This window comes from Gobio gobio (assembly GCF_949357685.1).
Source record: "Gobio gobio genome assembly, chromosome: 21".
NCBI lineage: Eukaryota > Metazoa > Chordata > Actinopteri > Cypriniformes > Gobionidae > Gobio > Gobio gobio.
The window spans coordinates 20121016-20141056 of record NC_137117.1 but is presented as its reverse complement, the minus strand read 5'-3'; the positions used below and the strand labels follow the sequence as shown (position 1 = coordinate 20141056).

The 20041-nt window shown below is 37.4% G+C and overlaps 2 protein-coding genes across 3 annotated transcripts; one reads left to right on the top strand and one right to left on the bottom strand.

The window, feature by feature from the left end:
- The first annotated feature begins 5697 nt into the window (after window positions 1-5697).
- Window positions 5698-18965, top strand: dnajc11a (DnaJ (Hsp40) homolog, subfamily C, member 11a). Of its 2 annotated transcripts, none has more exons than XM_079802912.1 (16): window positions 5698-5830; window positions 7511-7640; window positions 7849-7922; window positions 8066-8167; window positions 8247-8384; window positions 10804-10926; window positions 11012-11085; window positions 12692-12881; window positions 13022-13107; window positions 14326-14442; window positions 14529-14684; window positions 14892-14961; window positions 15184-15241; window positions 15341-15483; window positions 17004-17133; window positions 17313-18965. In XM_079802912.1, the coding sequence occupies exons 1-16, from the start codon at window positions 5759-5761 to the stop codon at window positions 17336-17338; spliced, it is 1689 nt and encodes a 562-aa protein (XP_079659038.1). In that variant the 5' UTR covers window positions 5698-5758; the 3' UTR covers window positions 17339-18965. The 2 variants fall into 2 exon arrangements, with proteins under 2 accessions (XP_079659038.1, XP_079659039.1); XM_079802913.1 differs by having other exon boundaries at window positions 5706-5830; window positions 17004-17137; window positions 17313-18541.
- Window positions 18858-19833, bottom strand: thap3 (THAP domain containing, apoptosis associated protein 3; the record flags this gene model as incomplete). Its single annotated transcript, XM_079802032.1, has 4 exons — window positions 18858-19118; window positions 19204-19377; window positions 19461-19656; window positions 19760-19833. The coding sequence occupies 4 exons, from the start codon at window positions 19831-19833 to the stop codon at window positions 18858-18860; spliced, it is 705 nt and encodes a 234-aa protein (XP_079658158.1).
- Window positions 19834-20041: the final 208 nt, after the last annotated feature.

Sequence of the window (20041 nt, the reverse complement as noted above, 5' to 3'; positions counted from 1 at the left end):
GTCTTTAGCCTAGCTTTGTTCATGCAATCCACTGTTTGGTGAGTTTTATGTTTCCGATTAAGTTTTAAGTCAAGTCTTTGTTTATTTTGTATTTTGTTTATGTTTATGGATTAATAAACTGCACTTGGGTTCATCAAGCTCGCCTCCAGTGGACTCGATTACAGATACACTGTCCCTATACTAAATTTTGTTCCCTGTAAGGCTGCATATCTTTGCTTCCATGTCATCAAGCATCTCTGAAGGCCGTCCCAATTTCAAGGGTCCTTGGAAGGCAGCCTTCGTTTATAATGTCCCTACCAGTATCTCAGTTGAAGATCTCAGATTGTCGCTAGCAATAGTTTTGTAGTTAATAATAGTTATGTAGTTTGTAGTTAATAGTTAATTATTGTTTATATGTAACCACTGTTGTTGTCATTTATGACGCATCTGAAATGGGTCATACCATTGACATTTCCTGTGATGTCAAAGTAAATAAGAAAACTTTCAAGGACGTGCATTTAGTGAATGTACACTTGCACAGTTCAGCTGAATGATAAAGTTTACACTCTTTAACTTTAACTTAGTGTTGTTAAACTGAATGTATAACTCAAACTGATAGTTAAAATATCCACAAAATTAAAACAACACTGAAATAAGTGCGTGCGGTTTATCTGTCAATCAGAAGCAGGTTATGTTTGTTTCTATGGCAACAGTGGACTCCTGGTCACGTTTTTCTTTCAGAATAATCATTGGTCCAGATCATTTTTGATATTAAAATTAAGTAGACCGTCATCAAGAGCGCTCTGACCCCTGAAAAACTGTGATGCACAGTAAGTGCTCTATTTATTATAGAGTATTATATACATTATTTATATGTACTCTGATGCTGATGAGAGATGTTGATGATGGCACTATAGTAAGGTAAAGTTCAATTAAACTGCCTCCTTGTCGTCATTAGCCTACCTTTAACTTATAACATTACAGAATTGATTAATTGAAGTCATAAAAACCTTAATGTCCATCCCTAAATAAAGTTGTTGTTGTTGTTGTTGTTTTGTTTGTTAGTTTTTTTGCTGCTTTTAGCAGCAATATCAAACACCCCATGTCATCTTTGAAGGAGTTTGTTTTAAAATAAACTAAACAATTTTCCCATAAAATATGGCTACATATTAGGTGAATTCAGGTTGATTGGGACACTTTTTCCAAGTCATCTCAATGGCAAAAAGTGTCCCAATCACCCTGAATTCACCCCTAAATCTAATATAATGTATTTATTTTTTCTAGATATTGATAATGACGAACCTGATGTAGCTTATATAGGAATTGCATCACATGTAAATTTATTTAAATACGCACTTCATCCCATCAGTAATACTTGGCCAGAGCACGCATCGCAAACAAAGGGCTTGTCCCAATGCCCATATTGGCCATGGCCACTTTAGAGTGTGTGCATGTGACAGGAAGTTAGTGTGCAAAACAGTAGAGGGTCTGAAAAGTGCCAAATTCTCAGTGCCCTTAAAGGGATAGCTCACCCAAAAACGAAATTTGTATTTTTATCTGCTTACCCCCAGGGCATCCAAGATGTAGGTGTCTTTGTTTCTTCAGTAGAACACAAATAAAGATTTTTAACTCCGACCGTTGCAGTGTGATAGTCGTATAATGCATGTCAATGGAGATATTTTAGAGTATGAGAGCAATGAGAGTAAAAACACATAGACATACGAATCCTTATTAAACCATGCGGCTCGTGGCAACAGATTGATGTCTTAAGACACTAAACGATCGGTTTCTGCGAGAAACCGAACAGTATTTATGTTATTTTTTTACCTCTTATCCGACGAATGTCATCTAGTATTCCCAGCGCCATAACTTCCGCCGAATAAGGTCAAAATACTGGCGTGATCAAAGATATATAAACGTAGATGCCTCATTCGGCCGATCCGCGTGGGCACTAATGAGGAATCTATGTATATATCTATGATCGCGCCGGTATTTTGCATGTATTTTGACCTTATTTGCCGGAAGTGATGGCGCGGGGACGGCTGATGCAGAGCCATAGAAAAAAATGAAATAATTTTTTAAATATGGATATTTTTCTTACACAAACAAATAGAAACACTTCAGAAGGCCTTTATTAACACCCTGGAGCTGTGCGGAGCACGTTATTTGACGGACAGATGCATTTTTTATGAACTTCAAAAACAGAGCAACTATTACTGCTATTATAATGCTTGGATTAGCCATAACATTTTTAATATAACTCAGATTTCAGAATGTCATATACACCTCAGATGACTTGAGGGTGAGTAAATCATGGGCTAATTTTCATTTTTGGGTGAACTGTCCCTTTAATGCACACTAAATCCACACTATAACTAATACCTCACCAGAGCTGAATTGGTCCTGTCTCAATATTGTGGTCTTGGCCCTTTTGAGAGCATGTGACAGGAAGTAAGTGTGCAAGACTGTCCCGAGGACTGAAAAATGCCAATGCGCAGTACGCTTAATGCAAACTAAATCCGCATTAACTCTAATACTGCTTCTGAACGGCATTTGAGCGTATCCCATCATTCATCACGTTCAGAACTTGTTTGCCTCAATTTTGCATCATGTCTAAGAGAACCTTCCAGTGTAAGTTAAATTAATTAGATGTTACATATAAATTGGTTGTGAAATGTAAAGTGTTTCACGTTTTGCTGGTGCAGAGACTGCAGAGATTATATTTTGTAAAATGATTGCAAATGGAGCACCACAAGCATGCACTGGGTAAGTGTGTCCCATTGAGTAAAACATTTTTTTAAAAACTTCACACCCACTTTGGGCAAACTCTGGAAATGCTTCATGTAAGTGAGTGGTCAAGTGCAGGGAACGCATGTGTTGGTATTGGAACAGGCCCATTATTTATCAAGGTAAGGAACGTACTGAAATCACACAATGTCAAGTAAAACTTTACAGTGATAAAAATGAATTTTGTAGTAAAACGTGTTGCAAGTGTTGCATATTTTATTGGTACAGAGATGAGTAGGCCCATGTGTACCAGTTTTTTATCACTTAATTAGAAGCACCACAATTACTAAATTGTGTCGTCGGTAAAACTTTCCAATAAGGGTGCACTAATATGCATTAATTCATGCTTAACTAATGCACAGATAATCATGAATATATGACTTATGAAGAACTAACCCATTTATTAATGATTGCTGCATCAGCAACTCATGGACATTCTATATGATTAATAGATTAAGTAATCATTAAATTGTTATCAGTTAAATGTGTCATATTCTATTAATTCCCTGATAACATATTATATTAACTAATAGTGTAAATTCATATGTTAATTACCACTGTGGGTCGAAGCCATGCATTTCAACTTTCATTAGCTAACGATTTGCAATGTTATGACTTTACTTGTTGAGGCACATGACTATTAATTAATTCAAAATTAATTCAAAACCCATAACCACAATGACATATTACTTAACAATTAGTTAATAGTCGGTGTTGGGGAAATTTACTTTGAAAAGTAATGCATTACAATATTGCGTTACTCCCTTAAAAAGTAACTAATTGAGTTACTTAGTTACTTTGTAAGAAAAGTAATGCGTTACGTTACTTTTGCGTTACTTTTTCTCGCCTGGGCTGGGCTTGTTTTTGTTTTTTTGTTTTTTTTATAACAAAAAAGTTATATTTTTGTGCAACGGTAAAAACCTCTTCATACCAAAATTGAAATAATAAGCCCCAGGCTGAGGTAAAAATGTAAATTCCCGCATGAACAGTAGAGGGCGCAGCTCTGCTGTGCTGCCATTATGGATAATGGTAGAATAGGATGCAGAAGAAAAAAGTTTTACCAATAAATACTAAAAATCTAGTAATTTTCATCATCAAAGGTCAGCAGCAAGACATTGGTAATTTAAATATAAAGGTAGATTATGCATAAAAATTGTTGTTTTATTTAACATTTAATTATTGGAGGTTTGCATAGTAGCCTACTCTGATTTTGCATTTGACTGATTTTATTCATTTTGAGGAGTACAGAATCTTTATTGTGGTTTAATCTCATATAAATGGTTTAGTTCTTCATGGGTCATACATTAACTCATGATTATCTGTGCATTAGCTAAGCATGAATTAATACATATTACTGCACCCTTATTGTCTGTTACAGGGACTATTATTGAACATACATTTAGAAGTTTTATTTTAAATTATTGAAAATGTAAATGTCTACATAAAGCTCTGTAAAAAATGTTTTACAACACTATGTTGTAAGTGTGTCCCATCAGGTTTTCAAAAGTTCTAAACTTGGGCAAAATTCAGGAAATATATCATTTAAGACCACGGGTGCTTCTCAAATGGAAGGCTGCATCCTAGTGAGGCTGTTTGTTTGTTTGTTTGTTTGTTTATTAAGATCCCCATTAGCTCCTGACATTCCAGTTGCTATTCTTCCTGGGGTCTCCTCAAATTCATCACATACAGTATATATATATAATTTTGTTTTTGTTTTTTTTACACACATATCTATACACAACATACACACACACACACACACACACACACACACACACACACACACACACACACACACACACACACACACACACACACACACACACACACACACACACACACACACATACACACACACACACACACACACACACACACACATACACACACACACACACACACACACTTATAAGACATGAGAGCTCTATGTAATCCCAAACATACATAATACATATGAAAAAAAATGAAAAAAATACAAACAGCTCATTAAGAAACAACAACCCAACCAAACAAAACTAAACAACTTAACCTTAACATTATTATTATTATTATTAACGTTATCATTCCCACTATTATTACTATTACTATTGCCATTACCATTCTTCTTATTATTATCATTATTAATAATAACAACAATAATCATCACAACAATCAAATATTGACACAATCCCTAAAGCTCCTTATTGTATAAACAGAAAAAGCTTTAACTTTTTTTGAAATAGCTTTTTGTTATTTTCGAATGTTTTTAATGTTACAAACGGGACACCCTACAGTCTCGTGTGACATACGCCAGCCATTGTAAGAAAGTGCATATGAAGTGTGCCATTTGGGACACGGCCAAAGACGCATGGCTATGTCAGAATGTCCCGCACCCACGGTCATGGCACAGAAAAAAACTATTAAAACTTAATTTTGAAAAAATACTTTAGTAACTGGCTTTCTATTAATACAATACAGTGAATGACAACTGTCTGTCATCTCCCAGTGGCTTACATTATTGGCAGTTTAGTTTTAAGTGATTCATTTACACCAAAACAAAAGATAACATGAATGCCTTCATCTCCCAATACATTTTTTTTGTCTTACGTTTCATAATGAACTCAGACAAGCTTTTTCCATCAGTTCTTTTTCGTGAATTGGAATGTGAGCAAAGGATACACTTGATGCATCCTTCTAAACAAGCGCGGATTCAAAACGAAGGCTGCCTCTCAAGGATCCTTCAAATTGTGACGACCTTCAGAGGCACTTGATGACGTGGCAGCAAAGATATGTAGCCTTACTAGGACACGGTCTTTCGTTTGAGAAGCACCCGAAAAGTGTGGGTACTGGGACTGTATGCATATCTGGGACAGGCCCAAAGTAGTCAGCCCTACAGCCTTTTGGTCAGTCTTCCTCCCATCCTAATGGTGGCGCTAAAGACCTTCATGCGCTCCGACTCTACACACCAAAGATCAGCGTAGTTTGATCTGCGCTGGGATGAAAGGTGGTAAATATGGCGGCGGCCTTGGACGAAGATGAAATCGACAATGATGACTATTATTCTTTGTTAAACGTCCGCAGAGAGGTATGACATATTCTTGTTGGAGGAGAAGTTTAAGACTAGAGTGCCGCAAGTGAATAGTAAAAGCAGGCGCTTCCGATATTGCGCTTTTAAACAGGATCCGAACAGCATGTCGTTAAGCTATGGTTCAGTCGGCAGCACACCGTGACCCTTATTTATCATTGGAATTTGACTGCATGGTCACTTCAATAGATCTGACGCAAATAATACTTACTTGCCTTCTGTTCTTTTTAGACTTAAGCGAAGAGATTCTTGTTGACGCTTCACAAGTGTAAAAGTGAAACTGTTACTCAACTCAAGTGTTGACTTATATCACGAAAACTCTACAAATGACATTAAAACATCAATTTAACATTTTTTTCTGAGATTTTGTCTTTGCCAGCTGTTAAGGTCATTTCAAGTAATTGTGAAAAGTCTATCATTTACTCACCCTCATGTTGCTCCAAACCTGTAACGTATAACCTTCTTTTGTGGAGATGTTATGCAAAACAGACAGTCTGACAGTCATATTTTGCCATACAATCTAATCAAATTGTGACATTTTGTCTAACCTCAGTGGAACAGAACAGAAGAACAAAGATATACAGGTTTGGAGAGGGAGAAAACGATAACAGTTTGCATTTGTGAGATCACTGTCACTTAAAGGGTTAGCTTGCCCAAAAATGTAAATTCTGTCATTAATTACTCACCATCATGTCGTTCCAAACCCGTAAGACCTTTGTTTGTCTTCGGAAAACACAAATTAAGATATTTTGTAAGAAATCTGAGTGGCGTCTGAAACACACAGGCAGCCACGTCATTGCAACTTTCAAGGCCCAGAAAGGTAGTAAAGACATTGTTAAAATAGTCCATGTGACTCCAGTGGTTCAACCATAATGTTATGAAGTGACGAGCATACTTTTTGTGCACAAAAAACAAACATTAATGAATCGCACTGTTCACTTGAGCACGCGACATGCGTGTGATGCTAACGCACGTGCTGGCCAATAATGAGCAGGCGTTCTGGCATAGAACCCAGAAGCGCTGCACTGTGTTTACTACGCGAACAGCATAGGAGAATGACGTTGAAGTCTTTTTCTTTCTGTTTTTCGCACCGCGTGATTCATTATTGTTTGTTTTTTGTGCACAAAAAGTATTCTCGTCACTTCAAAACATTATGGTTGAGCCACTGGAGTCACATGGACTATTTTAACAAGGTCTTTTTACTACCTTTCTGGGCCTTGAAAGTTGCAATGACTTTGCTGCCTGTGTGTTTCAGAAACCACTCAGATTTCTTAAAAAATATCTTAATTTGTGTTTTCTGAAGACGAACAAAGGTCTTACGGGTTTGGAAAAGTTTTCTTGTCACTGCTTATTATTAAGGTTGAACCACTGAAGTCATGTGGACTATTTTAATGATGTCTTTACTACCTTTCTGGGCCTTGAAAGTTGCAATGACGTTGCTGCCAATGGCTGGTTCAGAAACCTTTGGGATTTTATATAAAATATCAGAATTTAAATTTTTGGATGAACCAACCCTTTAATGTGTACTCCCAGAAGTATCGCAAGGTCCTTGTTTACCACTTCTGGACTTGATTTTTGCACCTTTTTATTTTATATTCCCCTCCAAAGAGCAACGCTGTAGTTTGTGTTTATGATGATCGATCTGAAAGATGAACCATTTCTTTTTAACTGTATATTCAGGCCACACAGGATGAGCTCAAGGCTTCATACCGCCGTCTTTGCATGCTCTACCACCCAGACAAGCACAGAGATCCTGAGCTTAAGAGGCAGGCTGAGCAGCTTTTTAACTTGGTGCATCAAGCATATGAAGGTACAATATTTTTGCACATTGCCTCTTAACAAAGCAAGCCACTTTTGTTGTATTATGTTTACTATTTTATTTATTATAAGGAAGTGTTATGTTTAAGCAGGCAGCTTTTCTTTACTGAAAACATACGTTTTTAATACCAACTCATGAATATTTGATGATTTACTGTCGTGATATAATTTTATTTGATGTGATTGACTTGCTTCTGTAGTGCTAAGCGACCCACAATCTAGAGCAATCTATGACATATATGGGAAGAGAGGGCTGGATGTGGAAGGATGGGAGGTAAGTTGAGAATTCGGAAGACTAATAAATGCTTTAGCATTCGTTTCACAGTTCTGTAACATTTCAAGCCAATCATTTTCCCTGTGGGCTTTTGTGTCATCTTTTTTTTTTTTGTGCTCACTTCATAATAAAATGATTTCTAGATAGTTGAGAGGAAAAGAACGCCAGCAGAGATCCGTGAAGAGTATGAGCGACTTCAAAGAGAGAGAGAGGAGAGAAGACTACAGCAAAGGACCAACCCTAAGGTTTGACCTAATGCCTTCAAAGCAGCAGCCACTGTCAACATTAATACAGGTCTCGCTGATTGTTCTCTGTCTCACTCAGGGGACAATAAGCGTGGGTATTGATGCGACAGACCTCTTTGATCACTATGAGGAGGATTATGAAGAGATCTCTGCTGGTGGCGGTGGCGGCTTACCGCACATTGAGATCAACAGGATGCACATATCTCAGTCCATAGAGGTACAGTCGTTACATGATGTTTCTTCTAATGTATACCTTCATAGATGCATTACTGTTTAAAAGTTTGGGTCTGTACATTTTTTTTTTTAAGCAGGGGTGCTTAAAAGTAAAAAAAAATATTGATGAAAAGTAACAGTAAAGACATTTGTGATTCATCAAAAGTGACAGTAAAGACAATTATAATGCTTCAAAATATTTCTATTTCGATCAAATCCATGCTGATCTTTTGAACTTTCTATACATCCTGAAATAAGTGTATAACGGTGTCCACCGAAATGTTAAAGGGATAGTTCACCCAAAAATGAAAATTCTGTCATCATTTACTCACCTTTAAGTTGTTTCAAACCTGTATGAGTTTTTTCTTCTGTTGAACACAAAAGAAGATATTTTTAAGAATATTGGTAACCAAACAGTTGACGGTAGCCATAGTAGGAAAAAAAATACTATGGAAGTCAATCGCTCTGTTAACAGTCTGGTTACCCATATCCTTTAAAATATCTTATTTTGTGTTCAACAGAAGAAAGAAACTCATACAGGTTTAGAACAACATAAGGGTAAGTAAATGATGACAACATTTTCATTTTTGGGTGAACTATTCCTTTGAGGCCTGGAACACACTTAACCGATCTTAACCGATTTTAAAACTGTGGGAGACCACTGACACAAGGGCAGTTTCAACCGATTTTTAGCATTGTAGTCCTACGAATGCTCACACTAGAAGATTCGTCTAGACCGCAAGACCACACACACGTCGATTGTTGTAACATTTCCACAGTGAGACGAGATCTCAAAGAGACTTGAGAAGAAAAACAAATGGAGGACGATTGACGTCGTCAGCTTGTTCTCCCGGCCTGAGTTTTGTTTTACGGAAAGAAAGACAAAGGGGGAAAAAAGAATATGGGTGATCATCTTTTCCAATACTCCACTTTCATGGCATGTTCATGGCTGCCAAGTTTTAGCTATAGAAGCATGCAGCATCCGGTTGGTGTAGCTTGCTCGCTCTCATTGGCTATAGTGGGTATCATGTCATTGGCAGCCCGATCATGAGTCGTAAATATCAAACATGTTCCATGTTTACAATTTGGGATTATGCGGGTTTCGATGGGATCGGGAGCAGTAAAACAATCATAATGACACCACACAATGGACAAAAACTTGTTTGCGAGAAGCCTTGAATCGGTTCGTTGGGGGTTGCAAATCGGGCTTAAAATCTTCAAGTGTGTGGCTATCCTTAGAAACACAACTGTTTTCAACATTGATAATAAAAAGAAATGTTTCTTGAGCACCAAGTCTGCAAATTAGAATGATTTCTGAAGGATCGTGGGACACTGAAGACTAGAGTAATGATGCTGAAAATTCAGCTTTGCCATCACAGGAATAAAATACATTTTGAAATTTAAAGGGTTAGTCCACCCAAAAATGAAAATTCTGTCATTAATTACTTTCCCTCATGTCGTTCGACACCCGTAAGACCTCCGTTCATCTTTGGAACACAAATGAAGATATTTTAGTTGAAATCCGAGGGCTCAGAAAGGCCTCCATTGGCACTTTGTACTTTACACTCTCAAGACCCATAAAAGGTACTAAAGACGTCGTTACAAAGTCCATCTCACTACAGTGGTTCTACAATAACTTTATGAAGCGACGAGAATAGTTTTTGTTCGCAAAAAAACCCTAAATAACGACTTATATAGTGATGACCGATTTCAAAACACTGCATCATGAAGCTTCGAAGCGTTATGAATCAGTGAGTCGATTCAGTGGATTGGATCGCCAAAGTCACGTGATTTCAGCAGTTTGGCGGTTTGACACGTGATCCGAATCATGATTGGACTCGCTGATTCATAACGCTTTGAAGCTTCATGATGCAGTGTTTTGAAATCGGTTGTTATTGTAAAAGTTATTGTAGAACCACTGTCGAACGACATGAGGGTGAGTAATTAATGACAGAATTTTCATTTTTGGGTGAACTAACCCTTTAAAATACAATAGAATAAAGCTATTTAAATTGTAATATTTCACAACATTTTGTTCAAATAAATGCAGTGTGACTTAACATAAGAAACTTCTTTCAAAAACATTTACAAATCTTACAGACCCCAAACTTTTGAACAGTAGAGTATTCCATCTGTTATTAAGTTACATTTGGACACAGTGCAAGTATTCACATGAAATATGCTTTCAGAATAAGGGTCAATGACGTGACACTCTGACATTTTTTTCCCTATTGCATTTAATACTTTTCATATATTTATATAGTAATACAGTGCACATTTCTAAGAGACGTGTTTTAAACTTGTTTTTCCTTCCTTTTAACATATTTTTCCTTTTCTTTATCAAGGAAACACACATATTTGTCATTGACCCTGATCTTGAGACAGTCATAAGTTTTATATTCTGTTTATCGTTGCTCTCATAGGCCCCTCTGACCACCTCAGACACAGCCATTCTCTCTGGCTCTCTCTCCACACACAATGGCAACGGAGGAGGAAACATAAACTTGGCCTTGCGAAGAGTTACCTCAGCTAAGGGCTGGGGAGAAGTGAGGACATTCAGTTAATGCTTTACATACTTATGGACTGTATTATAAAGTTTGCCGAGCATGAATTCATATATGTTTAATACAGGTTGAGTTTGGGGCAGGAGACACACATGGCCCTCTCTTCGGGATGAAGATTTTCCGTAACTTGACTTCACGCTGGTGAGTCCATTGCATATCAGTGGTATTTGAGCAATTTAGTTTAACTATTAAACCTTTATTTATGGTTAATAAGGTTTGTGTTTGTTTTGCATTTTGTAAAAAAAAATGGTATGTTAAATGGTATGCTATAAGTTAAGCATAGGGATGACCCAAATTATCACGGTTATCAATATTATCACGGTTTTGTTCAAACGAGATGAAAGTGTTCAAAAAGAACAGATGCACACACTTAAAACATTTCAACAAGTTTTATATTTGAAAATCAACAAACAACAAATAACTAAAGCAGCTCTATGCACTTTTTTAAGCTAGATTCTATTCTGTGGGATTTTCTTCCTTATAATGGCTGTCGTCAATAGCAACGCATAAATAATAATTTGTCGTAAATATAATCTCTAATATTATCTCTGTAAATATATTCTCAAGCAATATTCTCATCAGTGTTCAGCAATGATGCATTTAAATCTAGCATATTTTGTGTAAGAGCCCAAACAGTATCCTAGTGAAATAATGCATATCCATATTTCCATATGATTTGACAGTTTATTTTATTAAATATAAAAATTTGTGCATCATACCTGACACCTAAATTAACACTTTACAGTCAGTTGTATGACTGTCATTCTCTTCAAATGCTATTGAAGTTTGAAACGTGTATAACGTTACCAATGTTGTATGTAACTTTAGAGACGGTCCCTAAATTCGCCAGCGTTGTGCCAGTCATATCAGATGCGCTGTGGTTCTGCTGTTTTTTTTTATAACTATTTTCACTGCTGAAATAGAACAAAAACTGTTCTAAACCACTGTATGATGAGTGAATCTCTTGCGTACATCGCACGTTTATCTCTGCTTTGAGTGTAGATTTCAGCGAGTGAGAGCGCGCTCTGAACATAACTCTGGCTAATCTGAACGCCTCTGATTATGAGACATTGCATTCATAAACTCAATAGAAACACGTGTGAGTGGTTATAATGAGTAACGCGATTATAACAGATGGCTATAATAAGTTCAACAGCCATAGTGGCTAGTGTGCAGCCGAAATAACGTTACACCCGCAAATGGTGGTTGTAAGGTCAAGCCCTGATTATTATCCCTTAAATGTCACCCTAGTCTTGTCTGAACTTGTTCGTTCGCTTCACGTTATTTCCCCGACGTAGTTTTGGTATTGAGGTCAAAGTCCACTAGCCTTGCGTTCGTAGTTTTGAAGTGTTCCCCTTGCAGCGACTTTCTTCTGGAATGTTCCGCAGACAGGGTGACCGTCTTTGATTAAGTTTCCCTCAGGACTTTTGTAAAAGCCAAAATATGACAACGCCTCAGATTTGGTCCTTTTAGAGGCTGAGCAATCCCCCGAGTGCTGTCACTGCCTTCTGACATTTCTTCTCATTCAAAAAACTGCGCTGCGCCAGACTGACTGACTGGACAAGATTTACCGCGAGTTTTCACAATCGTGATAATCGCACGCGGTTTTAATGATAATTGAATTTTATACGATATTACTAACAGTCACTAAAGTTTATCGTGGTTTATCGTGAAACCGGTAATCGTTTCATCCCTAGTTGAGCACTATTGAGTATATTGTATACTGAGATATAATTGTGATTTTCAGCTTCACAACGGCTCATTGTGGCTTGCAGTTTTCTTCCCGTGGTATACGGCCGGGTCTCACTACTATGCTTGCACGCCACCTGGACAAAAACACTATGGGTTATTTACAGTGGCGCTGGGGAACTCAGTCTTCCATGAACACCAGCATCGTCAGGGACACCAAAAGCAGTCATTTCACCTTTGCTGTGCAGGTCAGTTGCTGTTTTGCACAGACATTTGCATAGGCATAAAGACTTTATGCACAGGCATAAAGATCACCCCTGATCTTTATGCCAACGTTTTTTTTTTTCAACCACAGTTCTTAAGACTTACCACTTTTTTTATACCATAGTTGGGAATTCCACATACGTTTATGATGATGAGCTACCAGTACAAATTCCAGGATGATGATCAGACCAAGATCAAGGGCTCTGTCAAGTATGTATCTGTGTCAAAATCAAACAATTTTGTAAACAATGTTTTTGCATCCAGTTTTGAAAAAATCCGTTGGGCATCTTGTCTGACCTCTAAATGCTTGTTTCTGATTCTCATAATCTTAGCATCTGTTTTTTAATTTTCACAGAACTGATTATGATAGGCCCAAGTGAAGTTACTGAAATGTTGTATTCCCTAAATGTGAATCATAATTGCATGCACAATTCAATTTTGTTAAAAGCGTATCTGTATGTAAAATTCACCTTTCTTTATATTCATACAGCCTGTTTTATTGCGTTTCATGTAGTTATAAGCTTTGGTTCAAGCTTTATTTGAAGTTAAGTTAACATTGTATTTTTGTTTGATGCATATTATACATTTTATATCAAATATGGCGAACACAGCAGTATTGTTGTGGACCCCCTGGGAGGTGAAGACTGCTAGTCTAATAGAGCTTTTCCATTGCATGGTTATGCTTGGTACTGCTCGGCTCAGCTCGCTTCGCTTTTCCACTGCGTGATACGACTCGATATGGCTCGGCTCGGTTTGGTTTACCACTGCAGTTAGCACCGCTGTAAAGTGGATGAGGTTATAGAATGATCGTTGTAAATGTGCCGCCTCTACTTCTCGGCATGTGGATGGATGTTTTTAACTACAAGATGAATGCGTTTGTTTCAAAGGAGGCTGATAGCAGCTAAACAAAATACTGCTAAAAACAAGAGAGTAGGCACTCACAACAAAGCGCAGATGACAACATCACTTGATTTGCTCGACGGTGCACAAGGGTATCTTGTATTTAGCAATGTGTTTAGGGTCTCAATCACTGTCACAAAAGCATATAATGGTAGTGACAATTCTCTCTGAACAATCAGTGATTGGCGGTCACTTTTTAGTATCTCAACCGAGGTGGTACTATTTAAGCGAACCGAACCGAGTTTGCGTACCAAACCGCACCATGCAGTGGAAAAGCACCAAAAAGTGAGCCGTACCCAACTGTACCATGCAGTGGAAACGCGCCATAACATGAATATAAACAAACAGGACCTGTGTTTTTGGCCTTGCAGTGTAAATGCAACCTCTGCGACTGATATCCTAGATTCTGTGTTTACATGAGCTGCAGTTTATTTGTGGCTAGTCGCCAATCAATTGTCCTCTCAAATGTCTTGATGATTCACATTTTCTGTTTCTAGCCTGTTAATATAAACAGCACTTGTGTTGCAGGTCAGGGTTTTTCGGTACTGTGGTGGAATACGGTGCCGAAACTAAGATCAGCAGGCACAGTGTCCTGGGTGCTACTGTCAGTGTTGGAGTACCTCAGGGCGTCTCTCTCAAGATCAAGTAAAGTGCTTTTGATCATTTTGAAGCCGTTTCCCATTAGCAGTTTTTCAGTAGCTCTGAAATTGTGGTGTTTTTGTCTGTCTAAGGTTGAACCGAGCGAGTCAGACGTACTTCTTCCCAATTCACTTAACAGACCAGCTTCTACCCAGCGCCGTGTTTTATGCCACGGTCGGACCTCTTGTGTTCTACTTGGCCATCCAGCGGCTGGTTATCAGACCTTATGTTCGTGCTCAGCAGGAACAGTAAGCCATTTTTAGCTGATTACATCTGCGGAGTCGCAGTCACATTCTCCACCTGTTTCATTTTGTTGTCTTTTATGGGCCAATTGACTTCCAAACACTTTTCTCCAACCTTTATCCCCTGTGAGTCTGGAAAATAATGGACTGAAATCCTTTTAAATTGCTGTGAAAAAGAGCAAATGGTAAATTAACATTGAACCTTTTGTTTAGGGAGATTGAGAAGCAGCGGGAGAGTTCGGCATCAGACGTCGCCAAGAAGAAGCAAGAGGCAGAAGCAGCTGTGAGTTCATAATGTCTAAATACGCTGCAAATAATTTATAATGCATGGCCGTTTAAAGTGGTCATAACTTTCTCGGCAGACGCTTTGTGTTTGGAGAAACAATGAGTTAGCGTCAGGCTACCGTTCCTATCTGCACATCAGTCGCTGTGTCAGAGTGATAAATGTGTGCCTTCACTATGTGCATAGACAAGCAGTCTTACTTGAAATCCCTCTTTTCTCTAGGTTCTGCTGATGCAAGAGTCTGTGCGTAGAATTATCGAAGCAGAGGAGTCCAAAATGGGTATGACCACATAACTCCCAATAGCATTGGGCGTGATCAAACTATGATTTGAACCTTCTGCCAAGTGAGGATTGGTGACTCTGTGTTCTTGTATTCCAGGTCTGATCATCCTCAATGCTTGGTATGGCAAGTTTGTGACAGACAACAGCCGCAAGCACGAAAGGGCAAGGGTCATTGATGTCACGGTGCCTCTACAGTGCCTGGTGAAGGACTCGAAGCTCATTCTCACAGAAGCCTCCAAGGTAAATCACAGTTATACCTGCTTTGTCATTTATTGTCTTACAAATGTTAAATAAGGGATGAGAGTAGAGAATGGCATTGAATTCACAAAAAGGTTTCTCTAGTTTAATCTAGTTTTTAGGTTTCCTGAAACCTGATTTTGCTTTTGAAATATCAAATGATAATACAGTATGTTTGGTTATTTTTTGTAATGCTGTATTGAAAGGGGGAAAAGAAACCGTAAGTTAATGTAAAACTATAAACAAAGATGCAAATGTACACTATAGTTTAAAAGTTTTAGGTCAGTAAGTTTTTTTTTATTTAAATATTATTTTCATTTTGCAAAGCAGCATTAAACTGGTCAAAAGTGACAAAGACATTTATAATGTAACAAAATATTTCTATTTAAAATAAATGCTGTTCTTTTGAACTTTTCATTCATCAAAAAATCTTGAAATAAAATGTATCATGATTTCCTCTAAAATATTAAGCAGCACAACTGTTTTCATCATCGATAATTTATGGCTGCTGAAAATTCAGCTTTGTCATTACAGGAATAAATTACATTTTAAAATATATTCAAATAAGGGCTGTCAATATTAACGCATTAACATATGCGATTATTTCAAAATCCTTAATGCGTTAAAATTATTTAACACAACTTGCTGAAGCATGTGAAATTGCACAATTAATGTCATTTAAGTCACGCAGTTAGATGGTCTTAGAAGTCAAGCGTTTATTACAGTGATCTACAATGGCGCAAGCACCTGTAACCTTGGTAGATGGAAAAACACTTTTACCCGATTTGGATAGTTGTAAGCCGGTGAAGAAAGTTTACAAGTGGGTAATTAAAAAGAAAAGAAGAGCCACAAACCTGTATATTAAACTCTTTTTATTTTAGGTACACTCGGGTACATTAAAACAGAACACATCTCTATATTTCAAATGCATACAATTGTTAAATACAATACAATTTTGATGCAACTTTATAAAATTTTGTTTTTATGGATATTTTGATATGGATATTCTAAAACATAAAAAGGATATTGGATGATTTTCAGCAATTATCAGTACACGACGAGTGTATGCTTAATTTCACAATAAGTGTGCAATTAATTGGCCAAAACTGACGCGATTTAATCACAATTAAAAAAATTAATCTATTAACAGCCCTAATTAGAACACTTTTTATTTTAAATTGTAATAATATTTCACGATACTACTGTTTTTACTTTTTTTTATCAAATAAATGCAGCCTTGGTGAGTATAAGAGACTTTTTTTAATCTGATCATTTCGCAAACCTTTAAAAAGTAGTATGTTTCCTTAATATTCAGTTGAATGTTGACATTCAAAAGTGTAGCTTAATGCATGTAAGGGTTCTTTGAAAAAATAATGTCAGTCTCAACATATTGTCAACAAACTATTTAACAAACTGTTCTGAAACTCACCAAAAAAACCCTTGAGAAATCTGAACTGCTGCACCCCCTAATGTTAAGCGCTGTTGCAGGTATTAATTGGTTGTTTTTGCATGAATGTCCTCAGGCTGGTTTACCGGGCTTCTACGACCCCTGTGTAGGTGAGGAAAAGAGTCTGAAGATGCTGTATCAGTTCAGAGGTGTGATGCACCAAGTTCTATGTGGTGACACAGAAGCACTCAGGATACCCAAACAATGTGAGTACGTAAACCAAACACAACAATCTGCAATACTTTTTAGAGCATTTATTTTAATCCATTTGATCCTGACTTCATGATGACAAATGCTTAATTGTGTTTACCTGCAGTGAAGATGAATGCTATTCCCAATTGTATTTTAAAATCCTATGTTCTTTTGTCTTTCCTCTCTCTCGCAGCCCACAGGATTGATAATGACAGTTAGGAAAATGTATCTCTTGAGCTAAAAGGGACAGTTTGGACTGGTATAGACAGACAAGACACAGATGTTCTGGAGTAGTGCCCTGGAAATACTGTGCCCTTAAAAGTCTTCATATACAGTACCTATTTATCCTTTATTTTGTTCTGTTTTAAAAATTATTCTACATGATGTCAGTTTGCAAATTAGAACATTTAATTGGAACGCTTCATTTGCTGGATTTCCACTAATAAAATGATGGCCTTTCCCAGAAAAAGCAAGATATATTTTTGTGTAGTAGGCCTCATAACCATTTTTAAACAAAGCCCCTCGTCTTCAAATATGGATCCACAACAGTGCCTGTAATCAGCACTCACCAGAGAGAGCTATTTTACTCTCATTACATCACAGAGGAACCATTGCTGCTTGATCCGACTCACTAAATCCCACAGGAGCTGGTGTACCCCAGCTGTCAGCCTTCTTTCTATGTCTGACTTTTTGTACCACCGGCTTCTAAATAAATGATCTTGCCAGTGTTTAGGAGGCAAAGCATGTTCTTAGTAAAACCCAGACTGCTTAATCATCTGCATTATTTTTCTCTTTCATCCCATTCCCTTGAGTCTAATATTTGGAGGCCCACCTCTTGCACTCCACGTCTGCCAGCAGTGTCATAGGATTTGAAGGGGCCAATGCACATAATATGCCGGTACTGTCAATGTGTGCTGGTTGAGGAAACAGAATGTGAACTGTGTACTAAATCTCAAGTAGGGCTAGTCTCCCACCTTGTGTCCAAAGACTTGAATAGCAGTGGATGAAGGAATAATAGTGAAACATCCTCTGTTTGCTTGTTTTTTAGGCTCAATCATTTTAGTGCCATACTTCATACAGTAAAGATCTACACCCTTATAACAGTCTTGGTTGATTTAAACTTTGTGTTGCCTTTTTGGGTATTTGGGGTCTTTATAAAAGCAAATTAATTTCTGTCTTGATTAATCTTTTATTTGAAAGACTGGCTGTACGGCACCTCATTGTTTGCTTTTTTGAGTAATCTAATTTATATGAAATGTGTCCATTCTGCACACTTGCCATTTGAATGATGTTAAAAAAGACAATCTATAATTGTTGGCTGGAGTATTGGTTTTGTTCAAAGGTGTGTTTTGTGATACTTTACCCAATGGCCTACCACTTGCAGCAAGTATAGACTGTCATTTTTAAAATAAATCATCAAGGAACAACAGAAATGTGTGTTGTGTTTAAATGGTGTACATAAGAATCAGATTTGTATTTAAAAAACACAACCTTATTGTAATGTAAAGTGTCTATAATTATTTTAATCTATAAATATTAGGGTATCAAAAGAAAAACACAGTAAAGTTCTGTTTTAATTGGACTTATCTGTCCAATAACAGGAGAAAAAAACAAACTCATCACTTTTGCCCCTTTTGAAGCCATTTGTTGCACACAACCCCATTCCCATGACCAAAAATGCTGCCTTCTTTAAAGTACAAAAATGTTTGTGCAACCTGAGGTCTTTATTACGGCTTGACTAGGTCTTGGAGCCACTGCCACACTGTATTGGGAGCTGTAAGTGTCTTTGGCGATGTGTGTATCTATATGTGAGCTGTCGACGCAAAGTCAGAAGTTTTCTTTGAGCATCTTGCAGTTTAAGTTTCATTCTTTTTATCACTCTGCATTTGGTTTGCAACCTTCTCTGTAGCCATCTGTTGGCATCTAAAATGTTAAACAGACGGACTTTGGTCATGCATGGATCCAAAAGGGCATAGGTGTGGTCTGGCGCAGCTAAATCCTGGTTAAAAAAAACATAACATTAAATGCATAACTATTGTATATACACAGAAATATAGGAGTAGGCTGTACGATAAAAGATTCACCTTTGTGGATTGACAGTAAACCTCGACATTACTGTGAGAGTGTTGAGCATCCTCATGCATCTCTTCAGTTTGAGTATCCTCAGTGAAAGGAGGCGTCATATCAGGTGCAATGCCATCACATTTGTCAGCAGCAGATTTGAAAGCCCTCTTCAGCCTCTTCCTAGAATTATTTATCTTAGAAAGATGACAATGAGACCGATGAAAAGCGCATTTTGTATCAGTTGTATTTAAAATAATAAAGCTGTGACCTGATTTACCTTTGCATCCTGATGTGGGACTGCAAAGAGAGTTGGCACTGCGTTCCAAAACAGATTTTTGCGGTTGCCCAAACCACTGAAACAGTCCGGGGTGAAATGAAGTGAACAGATAACCATGTGCTTCCTTGGATGAAAGTCGTCGCGTCCAATGTTATCTAACCATTGTTTCAGAACCGATGGTTTGCTGAAAGGGAACCTGACAAGGGATGATGGTGAAGTCTTGCCAAGTATATTTAGGATACCTTTTTAATATAATGCCCTCAAATCATCATGACAGTGAGCTATCTATCATTACCTACCTGTGGAACGTGATCTCGGGATTCTTGTTAGTGTACCTATTCGTGCAATTATATGCAGAACAACTTTTCGGCATCTTTGCCCCGAACAAAGATGGCGGTTATGAAAAGCCCCGCAGTGTCTCAAAAGCTAAAACATGAACATGTTCGTTGCTGTTATTTGATACATCATACATTGTTAAAATCAATTTTAAAAAAATATCACTCTGAGCCAACATTTACTAATTCGCTTAAACAATACTTGAAACGAACAGAAATATATATATTTCAGTGTTTTCCGGTGAT